The 23,522-nt window shown below is 46.2% G+C and overlaps 1 protein-coding gene across 2 annotated transcripts in view; it reads right to left on the bottom strand.

The window, feature by feature from the left end:
* PNPLA2 (patatin like domain 2, triacylglycerol lipase) overlaps positions 1-23,522 on the bottom strand; it is a 103,475-nt gene that overhangs the window by 19,345 nt on the left and 60,608 nt on the right. For both annotated transcript variants that reach the window (XM_085644878.1, XM_085644879.1), the window contains exons 2-5: positions 20,597-20,829; positions 19,494-19,559; positions 5,587-5,796; positions 3,832-3,892 (exon numbers count right to left, since the gene is read on the bottom strand). In XM_085644878.1, the coding sequence (XP_085501004.1) occupies positions 3,832-3,892; positions 5,587-5,796; positions 19,494-19,559; positions 20,597-20,829 (570 nt within the window). The remainder of the gene's footprint in view (positions 1-3,831; positions 3,893-5,586; positions 5,797-19,493; positions 19,560-20,596; positions 20,830-23,522) is intronic.

Genomic DNA, 23,522 nt, shown 5'->3' with positions numbered 1-23,522 from the left:
GCTAGCAACACACAGATTTACACGGCTAATCAAACCGAGCCCATTATTATACAAATGTACGGACTCGCACTACTTATTTTAATTTACATTTGCAAGGTACTGTACGACAGGACTGAACATTTCACCAAGTTCACTACTACATGCGCGCCCGTGAATCTCGCTGGTGGTGCTCAATCGAGGATTTGTGCCCGGAGTGTTCACACTTGGGGCAGTCACTCGAGGAATTGTGCCCGGAGTGTTCACACTTGGGGCAGTCACTCGAGGAATTGTGCCCGGAGTGTTCACACTCGGGGCAGTCAAGCGGTGAGGGAAAATAAAACTAGGACGCTTGTTGTACAGCTGTTACCGTTGCGGCTCCAAATGACCTCTGAAGACGGTGCTTGCTTGTTTTTTTCGGCCGAGACATTTCGCTAAACCGAGCTGACATTTTAGTTATTGCGTTCGATACTCCGTTTCGAACGGGGAGCAGCCGCTCTCGTTTTTAGAGTTGAAAAAAATAAAAACAAATAGCAGCAGAATACATGAGACATTGTCCTACAATATCGAGTAAAGCATAGAAGACACGACACAATAAATACTGTAATCTGCTCCGTCAGAGTATCTATATGCTCGTGGCATCCTGGTGCACGTTTGCTTTCTCTTACTTGTGGTGTGTTTGTAATACCAAATACTCAGCGGCCGGGCTGAGGGTGGAGCGCAGCCACCGGGATCCTCGGGAGGAGGCTGTCGGGCATGGAGCAGGCTGCACCTGGGAGCTGTGCACAAAAAATGGCGGATGGAAGCTTCCAAACTTTTTCGGATTCGGGGGCGTGTTCCTGCTGTTCTAAAAGGGCGTGGCTAAAAAGTGGAAAGAACAGCAAGGAACACGCCCCCGAATCTGAAAAACACGGAGCCTATTTGGAGGGACGGCTCTCTCCTCCAATGGCTGGCCTCCGTTTAGGAAGCCAGCCAATGGAGGAGAGGCAAAAAGAGAGGCGGGCTAAGGAGCCACTCTCAAAAACATTAAATCTCTGACTTCCGGTTCTGCCTTCGGCAGACCGGACAGTCCTCGACCTAAAAAGGGATGATAGAATGCTTCAATTAATCTCAGCCACTGGCAATTACTCTGGGCTGCCTCCAAATCCATTGTTATTCTGCACATGATGTCTCCTCAGTTTGGACCCGGACAGGTCCTCCCTGAACCGGAACACAAGCACCCCAGGACCGGTTTCGACCTAATTATGGGCTCATCAGCTGGGTACAGTGTTGCATCTTAATGTGTCCTCAAAAATGCCCTGGAGTGCAGGCTGTTTGATGCTGGAAAACTCCGGTGGGCCGTGTCCAGGGCGAATTACTTCTCACAGACTTAGATTCCTTTTTGATCCTCGTTTCTCTGTAGATACAGTTTCTTCCAGGCTTCTTCGTTCTTCGATTCTTCTGTAGTTCTCAGATCTCCATAACCTAATTACTTGTTCCTCACACCAGGTTTCTGCTCCTTGAGCGTCACCAGTGTTGTAAACCAGGTCTAATAGCCGTAGTGTGGGGTGTATGAAGGTATATTAGATCTCAGTTTCGAGTAGGTAAGCTGTTAAGTGGGCCCCGCCAGGAGAAGCCTCCTTGCTGCTCAGTCCATATCTTCAGTTGACCCTCCTTCCCCCACAAACACTCAACAATCTACGTGACCTCACACACTGGCTGAGCAGCAGGGACTTGGAACACTGAGGAGGATGCATTAAGATACAACACATCTCCCTTCTTTATAAATATACAATAAAGAGAATTACAATAGAAAATATCATGGGACCAAAGATGGTAAATAATGAAAGAGACCCAGGACATTGGATACACTAAAAATTAACAGACTTAAAAACCACACCAATATAATCCTGCAATTAAAATCACAACAATAGAACAGATTACTAGGAAAGAATGCATTGTAGCAGCGCCAAGCTGATTAGCATATAGCTGGGTCCAAACTGAGGTGTCATGGTGTGCAAAATACAAAATGGATTGGGAAGCGGCCCGAGTGATTACCAGCGGCTGCAATTAATTCAAGCATTTAATTCATCACTGTTTTGTATACTTGGTGTGTGATGAGCATTCTATCAGGGAATCGAAATCTAAGTGATGGCGTATTAGTGGTCATTTCAATGTCTTGGTCAGGTAGTCGAGGTGCTGAGAGGATGACGTAAAGGGGTGTCAGTAATGATACGGTTCAGTAATGGTGATCAAAGTAATGTCATATCTGGTATCAATACCTCTCACCCAAATTTATTTCATGTTTTAACACAGCTCAAAAGTACCCAATTCCTCTGCCCATCCCTTCCCCAGCACAGAGGCACGTGTTAGCAAAGACATCCGAGAAAGAGTCTACAGAGCCTTTGAACACAATCAGAGGCAGTTTAAGAGCACACAGGCGTTAGATGTAGGCAGACGATATAGTAAAGGGATTTCTGCCTCTTCGTTCCAGGAAATCTGCTGTACAAAGAAGTCAAGCCGTAAAATTAAATCTGATCTCCTTTGGCTACCTTTTACATCTTATCTTTCTTCTCATGCTCCTATCCCCTAATTTGGTTTCCTTCTTTGTTATCTTAACTGGTCCTAGGACATTGGCTAGTCTAGGATTTATATTCTAGGATCTCTTTGTTTTTTATTTTTATTTCTTTCCTCTTTCTTGTTTCTGGTTTCTTATTTCTTTGTCCTTTACCCTCCTTTTACCTTTCTTTTCTCTTTTACTTTAGCTCTTCTTTTCTTCTTTTCTGCTCCAGTTTGTTCATTTTATGGGATTTTTTTTTTCTTCCTATTGCATTTTATTAACTGATCTTATATAATTTGTAAGTACGTTCCTGATTGCTTAATTGATTGTATTCCTTATGTATTTTGTATCTTGTTTCTTTTGCAAATTTAATAAAATTTCTTAAACAAAAAAAAAAGAAGAAGTCAAGCCGTGCCAACCCCACCCCACTGCAACATTTGCTTCTACATCCGGAGCAGTAAGGTCCATCTTCCTGTGAGCTGTGGACAGGACGGGACTGGGAACACAAAGCAGCCCTGGGCATTCCGCTGCACAGGCTGCAGGAGGTGGGGGGGGGGGGTGCTAGTGAGAAGCAGTGCTGTCGCTTTAGCATTGCTGCTGGCCGCTTTAGCACCACTGCTGCTATTTGTTACAGAGGGCCGATATTGCAGCACTGCTGCAAAACTGGGCCCCAGTAATAAAACCGGCACCTTCCACTCAGAAACCGTCCCCCACCCTTCCGGCCCACCGGGAAATCACCCAGTGCCCGCTATGGCAAGTTTCGCCCTGGCTGCGGAAGATGCTCAGGTCACAGACCTGCCAACTCACATGGTGCCACCATGTGGCACACGATATCGGCTCCCTTCTCCTTTCACACAGTCACCCAGAGAGGAGCCAATAGCATACAGTGGCAGGGAAAACAAGCTGGAAACCACTGTAAAAAGTGGACATGTAGCTAGTCTTTCGTGGCTATGAACAGCCGGTGTGCATTAAGGGGTTTGTCGGCACCAGCCTCAGTACGTTTTTCTTGATGCTGGGGCAGGAGGGGGTTTGGTGGTAGGGACTGAGCGAAAGTCCCTTTTAGGTGCTTCTCTGCAGGAGGCTCTGCCGCCTGAGCCTCCAAGGCCACATTCCCCACCCCTTAGACACAGATTTTTTTTTTCCATTGGCAGGGCTGGGCTCACCCTGCTCTAAGGGGCACGTGTGCAACAGTTAGGCCACAGTCTCTACTCAGATCTTCGTAGTGCTTAGACCAGGGTGCCGGGGGTGTTAGTGCAGCACTAGAGGTCAGGTCCCGATGGACCAAGCAAGCAGGACAGGATGGCGCAGTCACATACCATTTCTCTTCAGGAAGTGTAGGGCGTCCCGATAACCTTGTCGGCACATATCCTTCATCACCTGTGGGGGGAAGCGATACAGAGGAAGATCAATACTGAGATCAGTGAACTGAGAAAGAACACACAGGAGGAGCACACGTCATCAGTGCTTCTGAGAAAGGCTTCTGGCGTGATTACAGACGCCAACTATCACTTCCATCCCAAATCAACAAATTGACAGGGGACTCGCTCTATACTCCGAGAATACTCAGATGCACCTTACCCCCACCCGTGTAATGTACCATCTGGGCTATGCAAATGGCCTCCACCTCACATTCACTAGAAAACTAACTAATTGGCAAGCCACAAAAAATTCTGCATTTGTCAGACGCAGTCTGTAAGTTAGTCAGAATGGACAACAATATCACTACTTTCAAAGACTTACCCTGGTTACCAGTGTCAATGAGAATACATTTCAAAGCCCCATGCATAGCACACTAGCAGATTCATGGGATGGGGCTAAAGTTTTCACAATCCAACCTTCGGTTGTAAACTAAAGTGGAAACCTTAGATAAACAACGATTAATTTTGCGTTTCAAAATATCCACATTGATGGAAGTTCCTTCTCTGTAGGGACATGCAAACTATGGAATATGCTCACAACGAAGATAAGGACCGTCAACAGCTTCTAAGAATAAATAGAAATAAAGACTTGACTCTTCCCGAACGCTGGACCCAGCTGAGTTCGAGGCCGCAGCCCTGACTGGTGTGTATGTTCACCTTCCAACACTGAGCTCACATTCTCACCATCTAAAGCAACATGAATAAGACATGCTGCCTGGCCAAGTCTGGAGCACACTCTCCAAGCCTCCTGCATAGCACCAAACACACCATGAAGAATTCCTACTTCAACCACCACCCTTTGTTCATCCACGGACTACACTTGTAGTAATTTCTCAACTGACTGCCTCAACAGCACTTTGAGTCCCTGTAGAGCTCACCAACAAGCCAGCTTAGATTCATGTTCCCAGACACACTGCTACAGACCTCTACCAACAGTATATAATAGATGCTATTTACAAGTTCAATGGTCTCAAGTACATGGACAGCGTACACCCTGGTAGTAGTAAAGAATTCTATGGAAATTAGCTTTATTGAGCTGTCTTACTGTGCGCTCTCCTTCACACATCCTGGCTTTTCTATGCAAACACTGAAAAGTCACTTATGGTACATTTTATGCCACCACTGTACAGTACTTCTGCTTCAACAATTTTAAATCTTAAACTAATGCTGAGGCATGCTCAAAATTCTTTATAGGGGGCTCAACGTAGAAGTGAGACCGCACCTCTCAAACGGCGTTAACCTCAGTGACTGCTGGCGCATTAAGGTGAACGGGACGGGGCTAGAGGTGGCAGGCACCGTTCTTATAGATACTTGCACCCCGACAAGCACTCTTCCTATAGATACTAGCAGATCATGATGAACAGGACTGGGTTAAAGGTGGCAGGCACCCTTCCTATAGATGCTGGCAGTCTGGCAGATCCCCTACCTATAGAAATCCCCAAATGATCCCCTAAAACTGTGCAAGTAAGGAATACAATCTGGGGTGAGCTATTGGTACAGCCCGTAACTGTGATCCCGAAAACACTGCAAGATTGAACTTGAGCAGGACGAGGACAGGGTCGCGAGGCAGCAGTACACCTTATTACTTTAACCTCAAACACAATGTGTATGGGAGTTCTGTTGAGGGACGAAGGCCCTGGCATGACTCGTTACCTGTGGCTCTGGTGGGAAGAGGGCTTTCGAGAGCCGGTACAAGTTGCTGAGGTTGAACTGGATACTCGTGTTGGTGACGCGCAGTTCGTGGAGGTTGGTGCAGCTGTCCCGCGGGCAGATATCACTTTCCCCTGAGAATGGCGATACTGTGATGGTGTTCTTCAACTCATATTGAGGCAGATTGTCTGAAATTCCTCCATCCACATACCTCTGGAAGGAGAATAGCAATGAATGGCTGGCACTTCAATACTTTCTTACAAGGCACTGGATCATTCTACCTTAGCCTTCTGCCCACTAAGGGGACTGAAGACATAAACCAAAAAAACACAAATGCCATCATTTTATTTCATCCCAAAAAGAAACATGCAGGCACCATATATTATACATGAAATCTGGACTACAGTTGCGGTACATATAATATGTAAATGGACCCAGAGACAGGAGACAGCGTTCATATACTCAAACCCCAGGGCAAGGGATATATGAGCACTGTCACCGCCAAGGAGTCCCTAGACGTACACTGTATACGCAGAAACTGCAGTTCAAAATTTATATATGAAACCCGACATTGCACACTTTCCAAGCCAAAATACTTTCACTTTAGAGTACATGCATTATAGCACAGTAAATGCCCACTTCTTAAAAGTCAACAGGTGGTGAAGATGGATGCGTGGTGGATGGAGCTGGTTGTTGTGTTTCTTGCTTCAGCTGTTGCTTTGTTGTGCGTCTGTGTTGTAATCTTTTTCAGTGTTGTATTGCTATGATATTTTCTGGGTGTTATCGTGTTATGTTGTGGTGTTGGTATTTTGTGGTGGGTGTTTTTTTTTTTTTTATGAAGCAGGGGGTAGAGGGGGTGAGAAAAAAGGAGGAGGGGGCCAAAAAGCTTTTTCCACCATGCAATTTCCCATAGGAATTTTGAACAGTGCAACAACCAGATTTGTCAGAAAGCTAGATCTTCACCCAGGAAGCATGCTTTTTGTGATTTGGTGTAAATCTGTTCGGTAGTTTTTGTAAAATGAAGGTTAAAAATGTTTGGACATTTCAGGCCACAGAACTTTTGCGGTATCACCACGGAGTACCATGGCGCTGTGAGGTCCAACACGTGGTCTGATTGGTTGGCCACAAAATGAAGAGAAATGTTGCTGCCCCCATTGCCCATGTCATTATAAACACATATAAATAAAGCATACAGAGCAGGTTAGGAGTACCCAGACACTTTGCGTGTGGGCGGGTTGCAGAAGCACCCCCCCCCCACCCAAGTCAAATGATTTTAATTTTTGCAGCGGTACAGTGGTACTTTGGCCCCACCCAAGGAATTATGTGGGGGAACGCGTCCATGGGACTGTCTGTTGACCACACCTAACACGAGAAACACAACTACACCCATACATTCAACACTCCCATATATACAACCACACACATGAGCGGCGGGTGAATTCACCTCCCCCCCCCCCCCTTCAAAACCTGTGCCGGCTCTACCCAACAGTCTGGAAAGAATGTTTCCCAGATTTGCTCCCCAAAGTTTCGATCTCTTTTCCATACCACAACTGGTACAAAATTACTAAATCAGTCAGCCACACATTTTTGTCTTTTTTGCTCACTAAGTAACTCTGTTTACCAGCACCTATATCATACGCGCCTACAGGCATTCCAGTTTCCAAAGAAAAATATTTTTTTTTATGAAGCGCCATTTTATTCTAGGCCGAAAAATCTGTTCTGGTCGAAGAGGGAAAGTGCAGCAGAATGGGGTACGCAGAGTTAACTAAGGGCAGAATTCTCAGAAGAAGCTGTGATATTATTTTTGTGGGCCCATCCCCAATCAATGGAAACCCAAGTTACCACACTTGAAGGCTCGTGTTACAAGACTCTTACTTTGGGATAAGATACAGGCTAAAGTCTTATTTTAAGTTTTACTAATTAACCTTTGTGTGACATTGTGCCAATATGTCACCTTCCAGCTGCTGCAGTGCTCAGGTACAGTTGAAGGCTGGCATCAGGGAAGTGGTCTATTGCTTGTGCCATCTGGTTGATAACTCATCTTGGGAAAGTACAATGTTATGGATATTGCGTTACCTGCTTAGCAGTTTTTACATAGAAGTAGAGCTACTGTATTTGATGAGGATTAGTAGGAGGATTTCCACACTTGATTCCAATCAATTAACTTAATTGAAATATTCTGGGGATCGATCTGTTACTGAAGGGTAGTGTGCAGGTCTGCCATCTGCAGCGGGAAACAGACTGGCCTACACTGAAATCATGAGGTTTCCTTGAAAGGCCAATAGCCAGTGACCTTATCACATCAAGTCCACCCAACAAGAGGGTGGCTCTGTCGCGGCGCAGGAGACTTCAGAACCTGTCAAATGATAGCCCTCTGCCCAGGCTCTAAATGCCTTTTAGATGAGCAGGCCTGCCAGCAAACCTTTGAATTTCCCATCACGTCAGCTTGTTGAAGAGAGAGTTGTTTGATCTGAAGCTATATTGTACACATGTATGAACATTCTGTGCGTACCTAGCTGTGAACAAGTCTCACTTCAGTGCCAGATCACAAACTGTATCAGCTGTACACAGCCTGAAAAGATTTTATCAAGGATACAAAACGTTTTAGAGGCCAGCCGACAGCATGTACTCAAACAAGTTGCAATGAAGTTTTAATTTGAAATTCCACAATATCCTTATACAAATGCAAAACCCTCACTGATTCCAGCTCCTGTATGAGGCATCACCTAACCTGTACCCTGCCCAGGAGTTGAAGAGAAAAAAGTAGTCCCACGCTACCGTGAGGCCTGCATGCTATGTTAAAATTATTTATAAAAGCACACGTCTGCCTGAGGCTGTCTTGGCACTAGGTGCAACTGAGAACAAGGAGAGCTGGGAAGAGAGGGCCTAGATGTTAAAAAGACATGTTTTGAGCTCCTTTCTGAATGAGGTCAGGGTCGGCAGAGCTCGAATGTGAGGGGGGAAGTTTGTTTCAAACCGCGGAGGGGGAGATGGTAAAGCTACCTCCCCAATTGGACTTGCAGGCTCTAGGAACCTTCACAAACTTGGCTCCAGAGGAGCAAAGCTGTCAGCGGGGGACATACCACTCAAAAGAGTGTTTTTAGAAAAGCAGGGCCAGAGTTGTGCAGTGCCTTGAAGGCAGTGCAGAGCGCCTTGAACCTAATCCGACTTCTCACTGGGAACCAGTGCAAAGGTCTAATGTCCTTGGAGGCTGATTCAAATTTGGGAAATTCTAGCAAGAGTGTAGCTGCGGCGTTCTGCACAGTTTGCAGTTGGTTAAGAGGTTTTTCATGCATATTGATATAGAGATCATTGCAGTAATCTCATTTGGAGAGGATTAAAGCTCTGATCACGGTCTTTCTTGTCGGTAACAGGATAAAAGGGAGGATTTTCTTAATTACCCTGAGAAGAAAAAAGCAAGAGTAGACAGTAGCACTGACTTGTTGGTTAAAGGAAAGATTTGCGTCAATAAGGATACCCAGACTTCTGGCCTTAGTCACTGGCATCAGGGGATCCCACTTCTTCTCGCCACCACGTGGGGGATCGGGGGGGGGGGGGGGGATCGGTGGGAAGAGAGATTCCCAAACAGTACAACCTCTGTCTTATTAGAACTGAGTTTCAGGCAGTGTCTGTTCACTCAAGAGCGGATTGCGAGCATACAGTGGTAGAAATGAGCAGCTACCTCGATGCCCGGATTAAAAGCGGATACAACAATGTGTTTGTCATCAGCACAGAAGTAACGGAGAGGCCAAAGGATTTGACTAGTGAGGCCAACTCCGTCACATAAATATTAAAAAGGATCGGGCTAATAGAGGATCCCTTTGTGACCCCGCTAGGGAAAGAGAAAGCGAAGTATTCAGATTGATTGAGAGCTATAGATTGAAGTCTGTCTGAAAGAAAAGAGGAGATTAAAGCCAGAGCCCTTCCTCTGATTCCGAGTAGCCGGAGACAGTCGATCAATAACCTATGATCAACAGACCGTATGGAGTGCTGCGGACAGGTCCAAAAAAAGGAGTTCAGCAGCCCCACCTTTGTCCAGAGCGACTCTGATTTCCTCCATGGCTTTAGTCAGAGCCGACTCAGTGCTATGATCAGACCTGAACCCAAATTGGGTCTCATCTAGCAAATGGGTTTCTAGAAGATACCTGAACATCCTTAAAAATTTCAGCAAGGGACGTTGTGTCCAGCAGTACGGTCTTGGTAATGCCAGACCAACTCTTAAAGGAATGTTTCCACTCTCAACCTAATTTTGCGGTGTCCCATAATACCCCAACTGGATTAATGACTGCCACAAGGGATGTTTCTTGGAGACTTTAAACCCTTGTCACTGGAGAGGAGGTGGGAGAGTGGACACCCACCCTCAGGTTCCTAGTTCTGGTCCACACTTCACTCCACACACTGTGGCCATGAAGAGCGTTATGAACCAATTTATGAAGGCCAACAAGGACACTTTGCTTCAGCCACTGCCTAAGTTGGGGAAGAGATCAGAGAGGCAGGCAACCCAAAGATACAGAGAGGCAGGCAACCCAAAGATACAGAGAGGCAGGCAACCCAAAGATACAGAGAGGCAGGCAACCCAAAGATACAGAGAGGCAGGCAACCCAAAGATACATGAACTGCAGCGGCTGTGCCCAGATCTCTCTCACTGCCAGTCTGGCATACTCTAGAGCTTTTATCATAAACTATACTGGTGACTAACAGGTCTATTTCAGTGCATGGACCCCTGCTTCTCACGTATGCATAACCAGCCCGTGTGACAGACAAGATTTACTTTAAAATCTTCATGTGTAGTAATTTATGTTTTGAAAAATATAAGCTCACGATCTACAACCAATCTTTTAATATAGGTCATGTTTTTGAACAGCAAGGTTGACAGTACTGGAGTCTCCTCCGCCCCACCCCCCATTGTGCTCACTGAGGTCATCTGCCTCGAGCCTGCCAGGTGGGATCTACATATGGCAGGCTTATGGGACAAATCCTTCCTTTATTACTTTTTAATACCCTTTTCATTTCAGCTTTGAATGAAAAGCTGGTGCGCCAATATCCTCTGCTGTCGGGCATCAGTAGAAAAGCTTCCAGAGAAGAAAGGCTAACATTTTAATATTTGCCTTCCCTGCCACAAAACAGGCACTTTGTTTCTCCAGTCAATGCAGTGTGGAGTTGGATCTTAAGGCATGCAGGCAGCGGTGCCCATCACTTAACTTTTTGTGATGAAAGAATAGTATTCTGAACTCTGCTCTCCAGCCATAGTTCGCCCCACCCCTTCTCTGCTGCATTTATATCCCAGTTATTTATCACGACTATATCTTCTCTCCATCCTTTCTCCCGTCCTATACAGGTAGAGGATCTTGTATTCGTCAACAAATGATTTCTGGTGCAGAATTTGCATCACCTCGCGTGGCTCTCCCTGTACTTTGTTCAATGCTTTAAATGCATAATCTGAAACTGAAGGCCGTGTTCCAGATATATCCTCCAGAAGTAGATGTTATGATGCAGAGGATGCCTCAAGAGCTGAAAATTTACTATAAAAGGAAGAGCCTAGAAGTGGGTACAATATTACAACCTAAAATAACGCTCCGGATGAGGCTCGCCAATAATCAGCAGCTGTATAAAACATTGTCCATTTTAGGTTTCACCTATTGTATTAAATATATCTGAAAAGGGGCTTATACCCGCCTTCCCTTCTTATTGGTCTTTGTGCTTGTCAATTTTCTTGTCCTCCTTTCTATTGGCTGTAGCTGTAGGCATTCTTTTCCTGTGTTCCTTGTGTGCTTTTCTCTTATCAGGCTCCCAGGGCCCAGGTAGTCCAGTTCTCATCCCCACGCTTTGATGGGAACAACTTGTATTAGTTTATGGCTGCCCAGAATGTATTTGCTTTGTCTGTACGTATTTGAAGCATTGTTTGTTGCTTTCACCTTGCGTCAGCACGCATTTTAAGGGTCCTTAACAGCTGTATTATTTTTTTTCTTCCTTTGTGATGTTCCATGACTAAGCATTTACAGTGCTGTGAAGCCGTAATCCCACCCGTGACATTCCTTTTTTTCATCCCATTGCAATCCCATGGCAGAGAGGCGAGTCTGTAGCAAACTGGGTTTAACCTGTGAGGAGATCGTGCGTTGTTCCCCAGACGAGCCGCTTGAAAAAAAACAGTGACACCTTTTCTTTCCGTTGTTCTGCCTGGTTGCGTGGGCCGCGACTGACGGTGATTCGCGAGCGGCTCGGCAGCTGATCGCCGTCAGCTGGTAGCTTTACACACAAGTGCGAACAGACTCTACATGTTTCCGACGGGCCGTGCTATTGTTAAAGGATGTCCTAGCACACTTGTAAACTTGCGGCAAATATGCCACATTGTCGCTGGAAAAGCGGAGCCATCGGTCAGGTGTGAAAACTGCAGGCTCGCGCACTAGGCAAAAACACTGTGAATGTGTGTGCGCGGGGCAGGTGCGATCTCAAAGCTGGCACTGAACTGTCACGGCCTGTGTTTTTTTTTTTTTTTTTTACAATGTCACGGGCACCGTAATTACATGTTACTTTTGTGAATTCACGCCAATGTTGTTCTTATTAACCACTATAGGGTTTCGACTCAATTGTCTTTAAACTATTCCATTCATATTCCTGTCACTGATGCCTGCTGAGTGCCAGCCCACTACCACTATTGCGAGGAGGGACCACATCCGCCTTTCTTGGTGTTCGGGACCGGTCCCTGCTAGACCAAATACATCGTCTATGCTGCTTCCTAGTGTTCTTCAAGCTTGTCTTAATATTAAAGGGTCTGTCCTGCTTCTCTTTTTTCTCTGGTTTGGTAGCTGGGCAGATATTGCGAACAGCTCTCTCTGTGAACCGCAGTCCCGACTGCCGCAGGGCCCACCCTGCCAGGAACAGAGTGGGCCCTGCCAACAATGGCATCGCCTTTCTGATCTGCAGCACCCGGAGCTGCGCGAGCCAGCAGATTACTGCGGAGAGCTCATCCGTCGGCCTCACTCGGCCGTCCCAGCAACACAAGACATGCAGAATTACATGTCACAATCTAACAAAGCCTCTTCCGAAGTCAAGTGTTTCACCTACGGGTGCGTCTCACTTCATTCAGTACACTGGACTGTTTCACCGCACTTTTACAATAAGTGTATTTCTAAACATGGATGTGAAACATTAATTGCGCCTCTTCCCCACCCAAAAAGCTCTGAAGAGGATGCCATCAATGAACCAAGTGACAAGACAGTTGTCATGTACCTTACATGTAGTGTCTGTTATTACAAGTGGAGTAACATGAAAGTCTGTTAAAACATATTCTAGGGAGGGTTTGTACAGCGCACATCCTAAAATTATGTTTTTAGGACACTCTCAAACGTAAACTTAAAGGAAAAGAAGGTACATGAAATAAACTAATTGCCTACAATCACACATTTTGGTCAGGCAGGGAAGCCGGGATCGATCCTAGGTTTCCTGGTGTGAAATCATCGCCAATTGGCCTTACTGGTACCGGGCAATTTCCGGGTGGGCTGGTGCCATTTTTCCTTGATCTGGGGCAGCTTCTTTTGCTCTCTTGCTAAAGGCCCACTTAGCATTTGGTGCAGCCCGTTACTTTGTTGCTGTTGTTCAGTGGGTCAGACCTGCCGCTGCGAAGGGTACAGTCCCAGCCCCTCTGAATATCCCCTTAAAGCAGAAATCCCACGGAAACGGTCTGCGGGGCCGACATGTGCAGTTTGTACATTTCTAGCGCTGTTGCAGAGTGTGGCTGTGAAAGGACCTTTTGTGCGTGTGTGTGTATGTCCACATATGTCCCTCTCACACTCTAGCCTTCTGCAGCGCCTCCAAATAATTGAGCCATCAGATGGCATTCTATGTGCTTGTGCGTGTTATCAATACTAAAAACCTCAGCAGATGGAGCCGTTTACCTGTTGCTGCCAAGATGGCAGGCTGTGCCTTTCAGCCACCCGCTGTCTATTGTTACTTGCCCCCTGGCTTAGCAGCACAGATCACTGTTGGCACTCACCCCGTGTATGCCAGGGACTGTGGCAGAAATCAACATTCTAGAATTATGTAAACTGCAATACATTGTTTTTGGGGTGACCGGGTACAGTTGACCCATCAAGTTCTGAGCCAGTTGCGATGAGGGTCCTGAAATCCTGATCCACATATGACTTTCTACTCAAATGTATTTCTAATATTGCTATATTTTACTACTAAACAGACAGCCACACTTGCAGTCACCTTGCAGTTAAAAGGGACTTGATTTGAATAGTGCAGGAGATTCAGCGGCACTGGGGCCAAAAGCTCTAGGGACCCCACTAAACACAGATTATTGCTAAATGTTACTATTAAACAAGACAGTCACAAGTGCAGTATGCTAGCAGGCACTGGAGTCCTGATTTCAATGGTGCAGCAGGACTCTGACACCAGGGCCAAAAGCTCCAGGCACCCCACTAAACACCTAATATTGCTATATTTTAATATGAAACCGGCAGTTCTCTTTCAGACACTAGGGTTATGATTTGAATGGTGCAGCATGCGCAGTGGCAACGGGCCCAAAAGTTGTCAGAACTCCTCGAAACACCTTATATTGCTATATTTTACTACCATACAGGCAGTCACAATTGCAGTTACCTTGCATGATTTGAATGGTGCAGCAGGTGCAATGGCACCGGGGCCAAAAGCTCTAGAGACCCCACTTAACGAAGAATATTGCTAAATTGTACTACTAAACAGGAAACTCACAAGTGCAGTTATCTAGCAGGCACTATGGTCAGGATTTCAGTGGTACAGTGGCACCGGGGCCAAAAGTTGTAAGAACTCCTCTAAACATCAAAAATGGCTATATATTACTATTAAACATGCACTTACAAATGTGGTTATATTGCAGGCACTAGGGGCATGTGAGTGGTGCAGCAGGTACAGTGGCACCGGGCCCAAAAGTTGTCAGACTTCTCTAAAACACATAATATTGCTATTACACCAATTAAAGCTAATATTTCCCTCTTTTTTTATTTTTCAAAATGTTGCTTTACTTACCCGCACATACCTCTTCTAACAGCACAATACATTACCTTTTTGTACATAAAACAAGTCAACACTTTACCAGACTTTCTGTAACTTATATTGTACAACTATTCATAAAGCTACAACTTACAACAACAAAAAACTGTTATTATTAATCACATAGGCGAAACCTAATGCATTTACCAATGCTGGTTCTCTTTTCTGTTGGCTGTACAACATGGCTGCCAGAAGTGCTCTGCTACACTCTTAAACCACCACTTAGACTGAGAAGCTAAACTCTAGCCTCCAGTATACAACTGTCTGGGGAACCACTGCCATATTTAGTATGAAATGCACCACAGAGTGAAAAAAAGAGATGGTGCCGAATGGTCCCATCCGAATTAGAAAAATTAAAGGATCCATAGAAAGAGCAGCATAATCTAGTGCCTGAAATTGGACCACTACAACCTGCAGGCCAAGGTCCCTATACATATATGCATCTCCAGCACAACCTGAACCAGGGCAGTCCATGGACACGTCCTACAAACTTCTGACGAGCAAGCCTCACTTGCTTTAACTACAATTACTTGAAGGTCTCCTCGCCCCGTGCACAAGCCTCTTGTGCAGCACGGTGTCCTCAGGGGGAGGGGCCAGTTCGGTGCCAAGGGATCTCCAGGGTGGTGCAGAACGAAAGGTGAAACATTTTAAAGAAAGCTTCAGTCTCTAGTGTCAACTGGAAATTGGAATTGTCAACATTCCACACAAAAAAATGGTTTTGTATGTATGCAATAGTCTCACAACACGGTATAACCGCAGATACACCAAGACGTAAACATTTAATTTCCGAAAAATGCCCAGTGTGGCCTGACCAATTGCCATGCAACACCACAAAAACACTGAGTGACACAACACTGTTGTGGAAGCAGCTGGAAGCATCCCGCCCTCATGATCTCTCCTGTCAGCGTCCTGCTCTGCACTGTCTACATATTATTAACCAGGCGGTTCTGAAAATAACTCTCGCCCGGGGGCCTTTCACCTATTTCTGCTCACACGAGACTGCCATCCGCGTGGAAGGCACGTGAGCCTCTTACCGGGTAAGCTGTAAAGCTCCATGCGCGCGACTCTCCCGCCTCCGCCGCGGCCATTTTCAAAGGTCTCTTCTCTTGGCACACAAAGTAAACACGTCACTCTCTAGGTGAACGCTTTGTACAAATTACGAAACTTTTATTTCCGGATCGTTAGAGCAACTAGCACCTAAGCTTACAATGCCGACTGAGTTTGATTAATGTCATTTATTTTCTCACAGAGATCATGAAATAATTCGGGGAGGCAGCAGGCCCAAACAAACGTTTTTGAGGCAGAAATGCAAGTAAAGCTCAGAGGCAGGCAAACCACTGTGTGTTGAACCGGACCAGTGAGGAAGCACATGCAGTTTGTTGCACACTCCAATTGCCGACTGTCTCGGTTTTAGAAGAGAAAATCCATGATGTGCAGAACACAAAACAGGGTGCCCCGGTGTGTCCTCCAGAGTATTCAATTGCCCGTTCATTTCAACCGGGCACAAGAGATCGCCGATACATTTCCAGACATTTTCAAAAATGTTCTTCAAAACGGCACTAAAGACGAAATGGCAATTGCGTGTTCAACACAAGATAATGAGGTAAGAGACACCTACCAAGAGACAAGCCCGCTGGGCTCCATTGCTAGAATCAGGAGTTACCTCAGGTGTCAAGCCCAACAGAGGCAGGGAACAGAGGACCACACGAGGTGTGAGCAGTACTATTAAGCTCCAATGTCTTACTCGTCTCCATCTGAATGTTGGACACTTCCCCTTCCACAACTCATTCACCTAGCAGCACCTCTTTTTTTTTTTTTGGGCCGTTTTTTTTTGTTGCAGTTTAATATAGAGCGAACTTAACCCGAAGGCATCGGAGCGCTTTACATGAGCACCAGTTGCTTCACAGACAGACACATTCATTTTTAGGAGATTAAGTGATTTGCCCAAAATCACAGGATGTTTGAGCCTCCCGCGTGACTCAAACTTGGTTCCCCAGCTTCAAGCTCGCTCACTCTAACTATTAAGCCACATCCTCTCCCCAACTCCTTATCCAATTATACCACTCTCCCCCCTAGTTACCATTGAGGTTAGTTTTAGAATGACGTTCATCCAGCATCAGGCACCACACAAAAGGACAGGCCCAAATGTGACTGATTTCCACACGGTTCAGTTACAGTGGAAGGTTGGCAGGGCTGCGGCAGTCAGTCGCACCTCAGGAAATAAGGAGGACTGTCCGAGGCCTTTGGGCTTTTTATGTTATGTGTATTTGTAAAGCGAGACATCACCTGCGTGGGTATCCGGGTGCTAAGCAGGTGAAAGAGCCTTGTGGTTACTTGAAGAGCCGAGTCTTCCGCTTCTTGCAGAACTGAAGAGAGGACGAAGCGCTGATGGGCTGTGGGAAATCGTTCCACACTAAAGGAGCGATGTATGAGAAGGCTTGACCTCCGGCTTGGTTTCTGTGAATGCAAGGGATTTTGTGCAAGTAGGAGTCCAGCTGAGCGGCGGTGTCTCCAATGTAAGGAGATGCAACTCTTGAGGCCGGTTGGGCCTGTGTTGTGTAGTGCTTTTCAGGTGAGGAGTCCGAATGGAGCACGCATGAGTACCGGGACCAGTGGAGCTCCTGGGGTGTACTGAAATGCAAGTCCTGCATGGAAGGCTGAGGATGAGTCCCACTGTCACGTTCTAGATGGTTTGTTGACTTCTGCTGAGCTGCTTGGTGATTCTGACAGAGGGAGTTCCTGTAGTCCAGCCTGCTGGTGACAAGGGTGTGGGTGACGGTTGTCATGGTGATGCTCAGGAGCCATCTGAAGATCTTCCTCAGCATCCTCAGGGTGTGGAAGCAGGATGCTGCGACAGCGTTGACTTGTGCCGGACATGTCCAGCTTGCAGTCAATGATTTTATAAGGAGCCAAATGCCAGTGCGAAAATCTAACATTTTTCGCATAGGCCAAGCCACGTCTTCAATGAATGTGTCCCCATGGAGGTGGCAGTATCAATGCAACCTCAACCAATGCAGATTGACACTCGCACAGGCAGAGTAATGCTCCTGAAAATAAACTGTACGACCCAGAATGAAATTAGGAGACTTGGCAAAACTGCTGTACAATCCAAGACATTAAAATCGGACTGGCAGATCAATCCAGGGCATACAATGCAATATTCAACCACTATCAACTACCAACAGTCCTCTCCTCTTGCTTCCCCTCAAACTATTTCTGGAAAGTTAAGATGTCTCCCTCATTTTTCAGGCAATCCACCCTTCTCTTTGTAGCTTTAAAATGTTATGAATAGGTGCACCTTCTCTTAAAATTTGTATGAATAGTGAAAAATGGAAACGTCTGTTCCTGCAGCTGATTTTTGGGGGTTTAAAAGGGTGTGATTGATTTCAGTCACTGAATGTTCACTGAGCACACATGGCTGATTCCAGGGCTATCCAGAAGGAAAAAAACTTGACATACGCAACAGGAGAGTTTGTGCCAGATGCTGCCGCACCGATACCAGTTTAAACAGGTCTATGTGCCAGAGGTGGCAAGAGTGAACAAATGAGGCGGTCTGATGGCAGCGAAGGGCTGTCATTCTTTGCTCTAACATGATCTTTCTTATATTTCTGGCCTCTTGCACATCAATGGGCTCCCTCCTCACAGCCTCACCGGCCCACATCTATTTACAAAGCCTCACGCATTCCTGAAATACCAACCTTGAACACTCCAAAGCCGTCTGCCTCATCACTGGCCTCATACACCTTAACATGGCCAGACTCATTCCTGTATCATTGCCTATATGCAGTTCACTGGGGTCTCATTCCCCAATGATGTCATCACGGGCATCATCTCTTTTAAACGAAGACTCATTCTTTTCCCATCACTGTCTTCAAAGGCTTCAATCAGGCCTCACTCAATCTCCTCCACAGAATCCTAGAAGCTGATGGGCTTTCACTCATTCACAAACAACAGCTGTGCTACCTGCTCTCATGCTCTCAATGTGTCTCACCAATCCAGTTATCAATTACCTCACTTGCTTCAGTGGTTCTCATCCAGGCCCACGTCACTGTCCTCGGGTCAGCCTAATCCTGTAATCTTCCCGCGTGTAACGCAAACACTTCAGTGCGGTGTCGCTTACTCCCTTCGTCTCTAGCCTCGCTTATCTTTGTAACCGACTTTTCACCATCACCTCCTCCACTTCGAACCCTTTCAGAGACCCCCCTATGCGACATTAGCGTGAAGATCGGGCCTATGAGATTACGATCACGATATATCATAACTCAAAAGGAGCATTATATGGGATATATTATCAAGAGCTTCAGGGAAACGTTTTTTATTATCTTCCATGCAAATTAATTCATTACAGAATTAAGGACTTAGTCCTTTGTCCATGGACTGCAATTCTGAAGTTTAAATCAACTTGGCTTTTGGACTCTTGACAACGATCTTGCCTCTTCCACGTTGACCTGCCTGGCAAAGCTCTGCCCATCCTTCCGGTCCCTGCAGTTCAAAAGCTCTTTAGCTCATGCCAGCTGCTCCCTGCCGCGGAATGCATGGCGTCATCAGGATTCCTGTCCAAACTCCATGTCCCCGGCGGAGGGATCTGGTGCAAGGCCTGCGTAATGGCAAGCAGCAGTGGGGGGGGAAGGGAGTAGGCAGCCTCCATAGCTCGCATCAGGAAGTCAACCTAGGCCAAGCGGACAGCAGCCGTCAACTCGCATCAGCTCATAGGGTGCACTGAGCACACGCGGGCGCATTCTGGGGAAGTAGTTCCACTTCACAGAGGCGAGAACTCCCTGGGGCCACTTCCTTGACATGCTGCCTACCTAGAAATAACCCACGCATGACCGAACATAGCATAACATGCATTGCTAGCTGAACAAACGAGCACTTACCACTCCCTGCAGAGTCGGTGGAATCAGCCCACAGTACACTGGGATGAACGTGCTGCAGACGCAGGCCTGGAAGAAAAATAAAAGCAGCCGTTACTATCACCAAACACGAACTCCGGCCTACAGGAGACGTCACCTCACGTAGCAACAAAGAGGGCCCTACAGAGCCTCTTGGCTGGGTAGAGCCAACCCATATTTGTGCCTTCATTAAACGTGAAAGGTAAGTTAATGTTGGCCCAATTTTAACTGAATTCTGTGCACGTCTGTGTATTATGGTATGACCTCACTGCACGGAGTTAGCTATATCCGCTCAGGTGCTACAATTTAATGATCTTTCACCCATGTGCCTCAAACAACAGAAATGAGGGTTTCCAAGTGGGGCCCTGGTTTAAGTGACACATGTGAACAGGTCTGGCCGGTGCTCGTCTCCTCGCCACCCCTCTGGCCGGACGTTACACAAAAAGCACCTTTTGCAAACGTTTAAATTGCTCAGAATGCTGTCAAGGTAAACATTGTGAAGGAGTCAGCTCTTCAGTCGGTTAGCTGCCCCTAAACAAACCGCCATGTTCCTTCCTACACATCAGATGCAAAGATGTGTGGGACGTGCTTTGGAGCACAAGAAAGGAATTTTTATTCTAACCTAGTCTCCAGTGTGCCAGCCCCCTTCAAACTCCATAAGTAAATTCAGATCCGATCACTGCTAGAGCTTTAAACAGACCCCACTCAGGGCGTATATTCAAAGTCACAGCAGTATATCCAATGACCCCCAGCAGGGTGCACGTGTGGCACACACTGCCCCTGCTTATGCACATTATTGATCCACAGGATTTCAGGAGCAAAGCACGTCTTCCGCCAACATAGTGACACTTCAACGTGTTACGCATCGACACACGACTCCCACTGTGAAGCGATGAGGAAACAATAGCCTGTGTGGTCTTCTTCCTATAACTTCCCTCGCATACCCACTCCACCATTCACCCCCCATTTTCATGATTTAGCATTGGAATGGCCTCTCCACCCCAACCGCAACCCTAAATCTTCAATCAATCCACCCTGCCAAAGCCCTATCTGCCACCAGCCGCGACTGTGGCCAGCTGTCCACCCACCTGTATCAGTTCCTCCTTGGTGTTGAATTCTGAGAGGAGCACGTTCTCGCCATCAGATACACGGGTCAGTGAGATACCCAAGCGCCCCGTGGCCAGTACGTGGCAGCCATCGGGCAGGGTCTTGTACATGCATTTGCGGATGATCTTCACCAGGTTGAAGGAGGGGTGCAGGGGGCCGAGGAACCGCTTGCGGGCTTCCTTGGAAACATCTATGATGTTGGCACCAGCTTCACCTGCAACAAAAAGAAAACAACACTTGTGTTAGGGATTGAGTCTGTCCTGCCAAATGTGATGGGCATTTTAAGATCTGCTGCAGGTCCTTTCACGCCTGAGACTATCATTCGTAAAGGACAAAATCTGCTGTCACAATTTTCTTCAAATCATATAAAGTGCCTGTTCCAATGAAACCCTAACCCAGGTGCTTCGTCTTTAATTTGTGCAGCTAGTGGACCAGAAGGTGCTGCACCATGCTAGAAGGCACCCCATATCTGGGTTGGTGGCTCAAACCTGGCTCAGTTCAAGAGTGTGCAAATATTTAATATTGTGCCGAGTGTTCTTTATGGAACAGCTTGGAGGTCTCCAAATTGTTGCTGTGAAGTGCTCCCAATAAAAATACTTTACACTTTAACTCTTGCTGGGCGATTCAGAAGAGGCCAAACTATGGATGGGTACGGTGACTAACATCTGTCAATTCAGAGTCAGGCAGAACAGTGCAGTTCAGTGCCTGGCGTTGGGATACACTGGTTATGTTAAATTCCAGCATCCAGATCTACTAATATTATAAGGGTTGAAATAGTGACCACATTAAACAATATTAAATTACAGGCCACTATATGCAAGATACCGGAAGTGATCATCTCCGTGCATCAGGCACGGTTGCCACCGGTAATGTAAAAACAATCACTGGCAATGCCAATAGGTCTAGCCTTAAAGAACTATTGTATGGGAACGTGAATCATTACAACTAATAGCATGGGAACGGATATGTATTTGCGTGGAAGCAAAGAACTGTAGAATAATATTGGTGTGGGTTAAAAAGTCAGGTGACAAGTGCATTGTCAATCGAGACCTAGACATCCATGTAAGTTCAATGACTGTCCTCTGCCCATCTGTGCTGCTGCCAGCGAAAAACATAATAAATTATCTAGCTGTCTATCACAATTGAATAGTATTACAATGCCACGTGTGTGTCCATGAAAGTTCAAGCTCAGGCAGCTAGATAAATAAACAAAATAATCACAGCTGCGTGGAGGGCAAGCAGTTTTTTTTGTGGAAGCACACATCATCTTTCCAAATCAAAAATATGTACTCCTGGCTCCCAACATGTGGGCGGCGCCAAAGTTCCTCTCTACTGATGAGCACATAATTGTCTGGCAACAGTTGTGCAGTAAAGCCAGACCATAAAATGGCAATAATACTAGTAATAAGACTCCCAAATGCTGTAAGATTTGTCACTCAAATATCAACTATGAAAATATTTTGAAAATTCAGCCGTTTTTTCCAATAATCAGCTTATGATTTCTGAAAGCATAACACATTTTCGTCTTGTATACACACTCTTCAATGTTGCCATACAAATATTAATTCAACCAATCAAAAGCTATTGATTTAGTAGGCTAGGCTGCACATAGAAGAGCTACTTACAGGTAGCTGGAGAGTTACTGGTAGCTCACGAGTTACTCGTTGGAGAAGGCTAGAGGAACGGGTGAAGCAAGTGCCAATTGCTGGCGTCTATGAAGACAACCAGGAAATAGATGCCTCAGAGAGGGAGGGCAGAGTGTGAGGGCGTGTTCTACTTGATAAAGCCAATTATCACACATTGTGTCATAGCTGCTTCTTCTGATGCATCGTTGAGCAAGTAATAAGACATGTACAGGCTTGTCCCACATTCAACTCTAGTTGCTCTCAGAGGCCCAAAGCGCAGTCAGATCTTTGGCCATTGGAGTTGCAGAAATAGTCTAAGGACAACCTCAAATTTAGCCACCGTATCCACTCTCAGCCCAGTACATACACAACTCCCTGCTCCTGTCTTAATAGGTTTATGTCGTGAAAGGATTTCCTTAATAACCCAACTGTAAAGTGAGATCAGGAAAAATGTGAGGTCCTGTTTCTTGCAGAGAGTCCTTAAACAGGAATGCTTAAATTAGGGCATAAGGTTCTTTATTTACATTTTACTTGATTTAACCTATAAGCAGAGTGCAACGAGAAAATGCAGATTTATAAGGCCTTCCTGCCTTAGGTTGTTGATTCACATCCTGGAGGTCCCACCTCGCTTGCGTTGATTTGAATCATATTCCATGATAAAAGAGCGGCTTTTGGCACTCCGGTCCCCATGAAAGAGATGTTTAATTCAGCAGAACATATCACGACTGGAAGAAATTGCTTCTATATTCGGTACCGCTGCAGAGGAGGCAGGTACTGAATGCTCGTGGACTATGAACTGCCCACTCACCCTCCTAAGTATGAAGTGCACTGGTGGGCAGTATTTGGAGGGTCGGCTAGCTCATATCTGTCAATGACAATGGAAGAGAAACTTGCACCAATGGAAATGAGGCATCTCGTGGACTTTCTACCTCCTGCACTTTGAAAGCTGTGCAATATCCAGGTCCATTTACAACCTACACCCAGATCCATCCCCTATTTGTACGGTCAGGACTGCCACTGCCTGCACTGCAAACCATGGAGAACATGCAAACACCCACAGAGAAATGCATGGACTGAGGCCCATCCAAGCACATGGACTATCTGCACACACCTGACGGGCCGGATGAAGACATCCCCACAGGCCTATCTGCAGAGTAAGAGCTTAGGTCCACTCAAATGCATGGACTGTCAACAATGGAGCAGATGAGGACTTCCCCACAGTTACCTGCGGTCAGTGCTGAGGCCCATCCAAGCACATGAACTATCTGCACTCACTCACCTG

The sequence above is a fragment of the Triturus cristatus genome, chromosome 3_1 (genome assembly GCF_964204655.1).
Source record: "Triturus cristatus chromosome 3_1, aTriCri1.1, whole genome shotgun sequence".
Lineage (NCBI taxonomy): Eukaryota > Metazoa > Chordata > Amphibia > Caudata > Salamandridae > Triturus > Triturus cristatus.
Note: the sequence above shows the minus strand (reverse complement) of the source record. Positions and strands in the feature narration are given on the sequence as shown.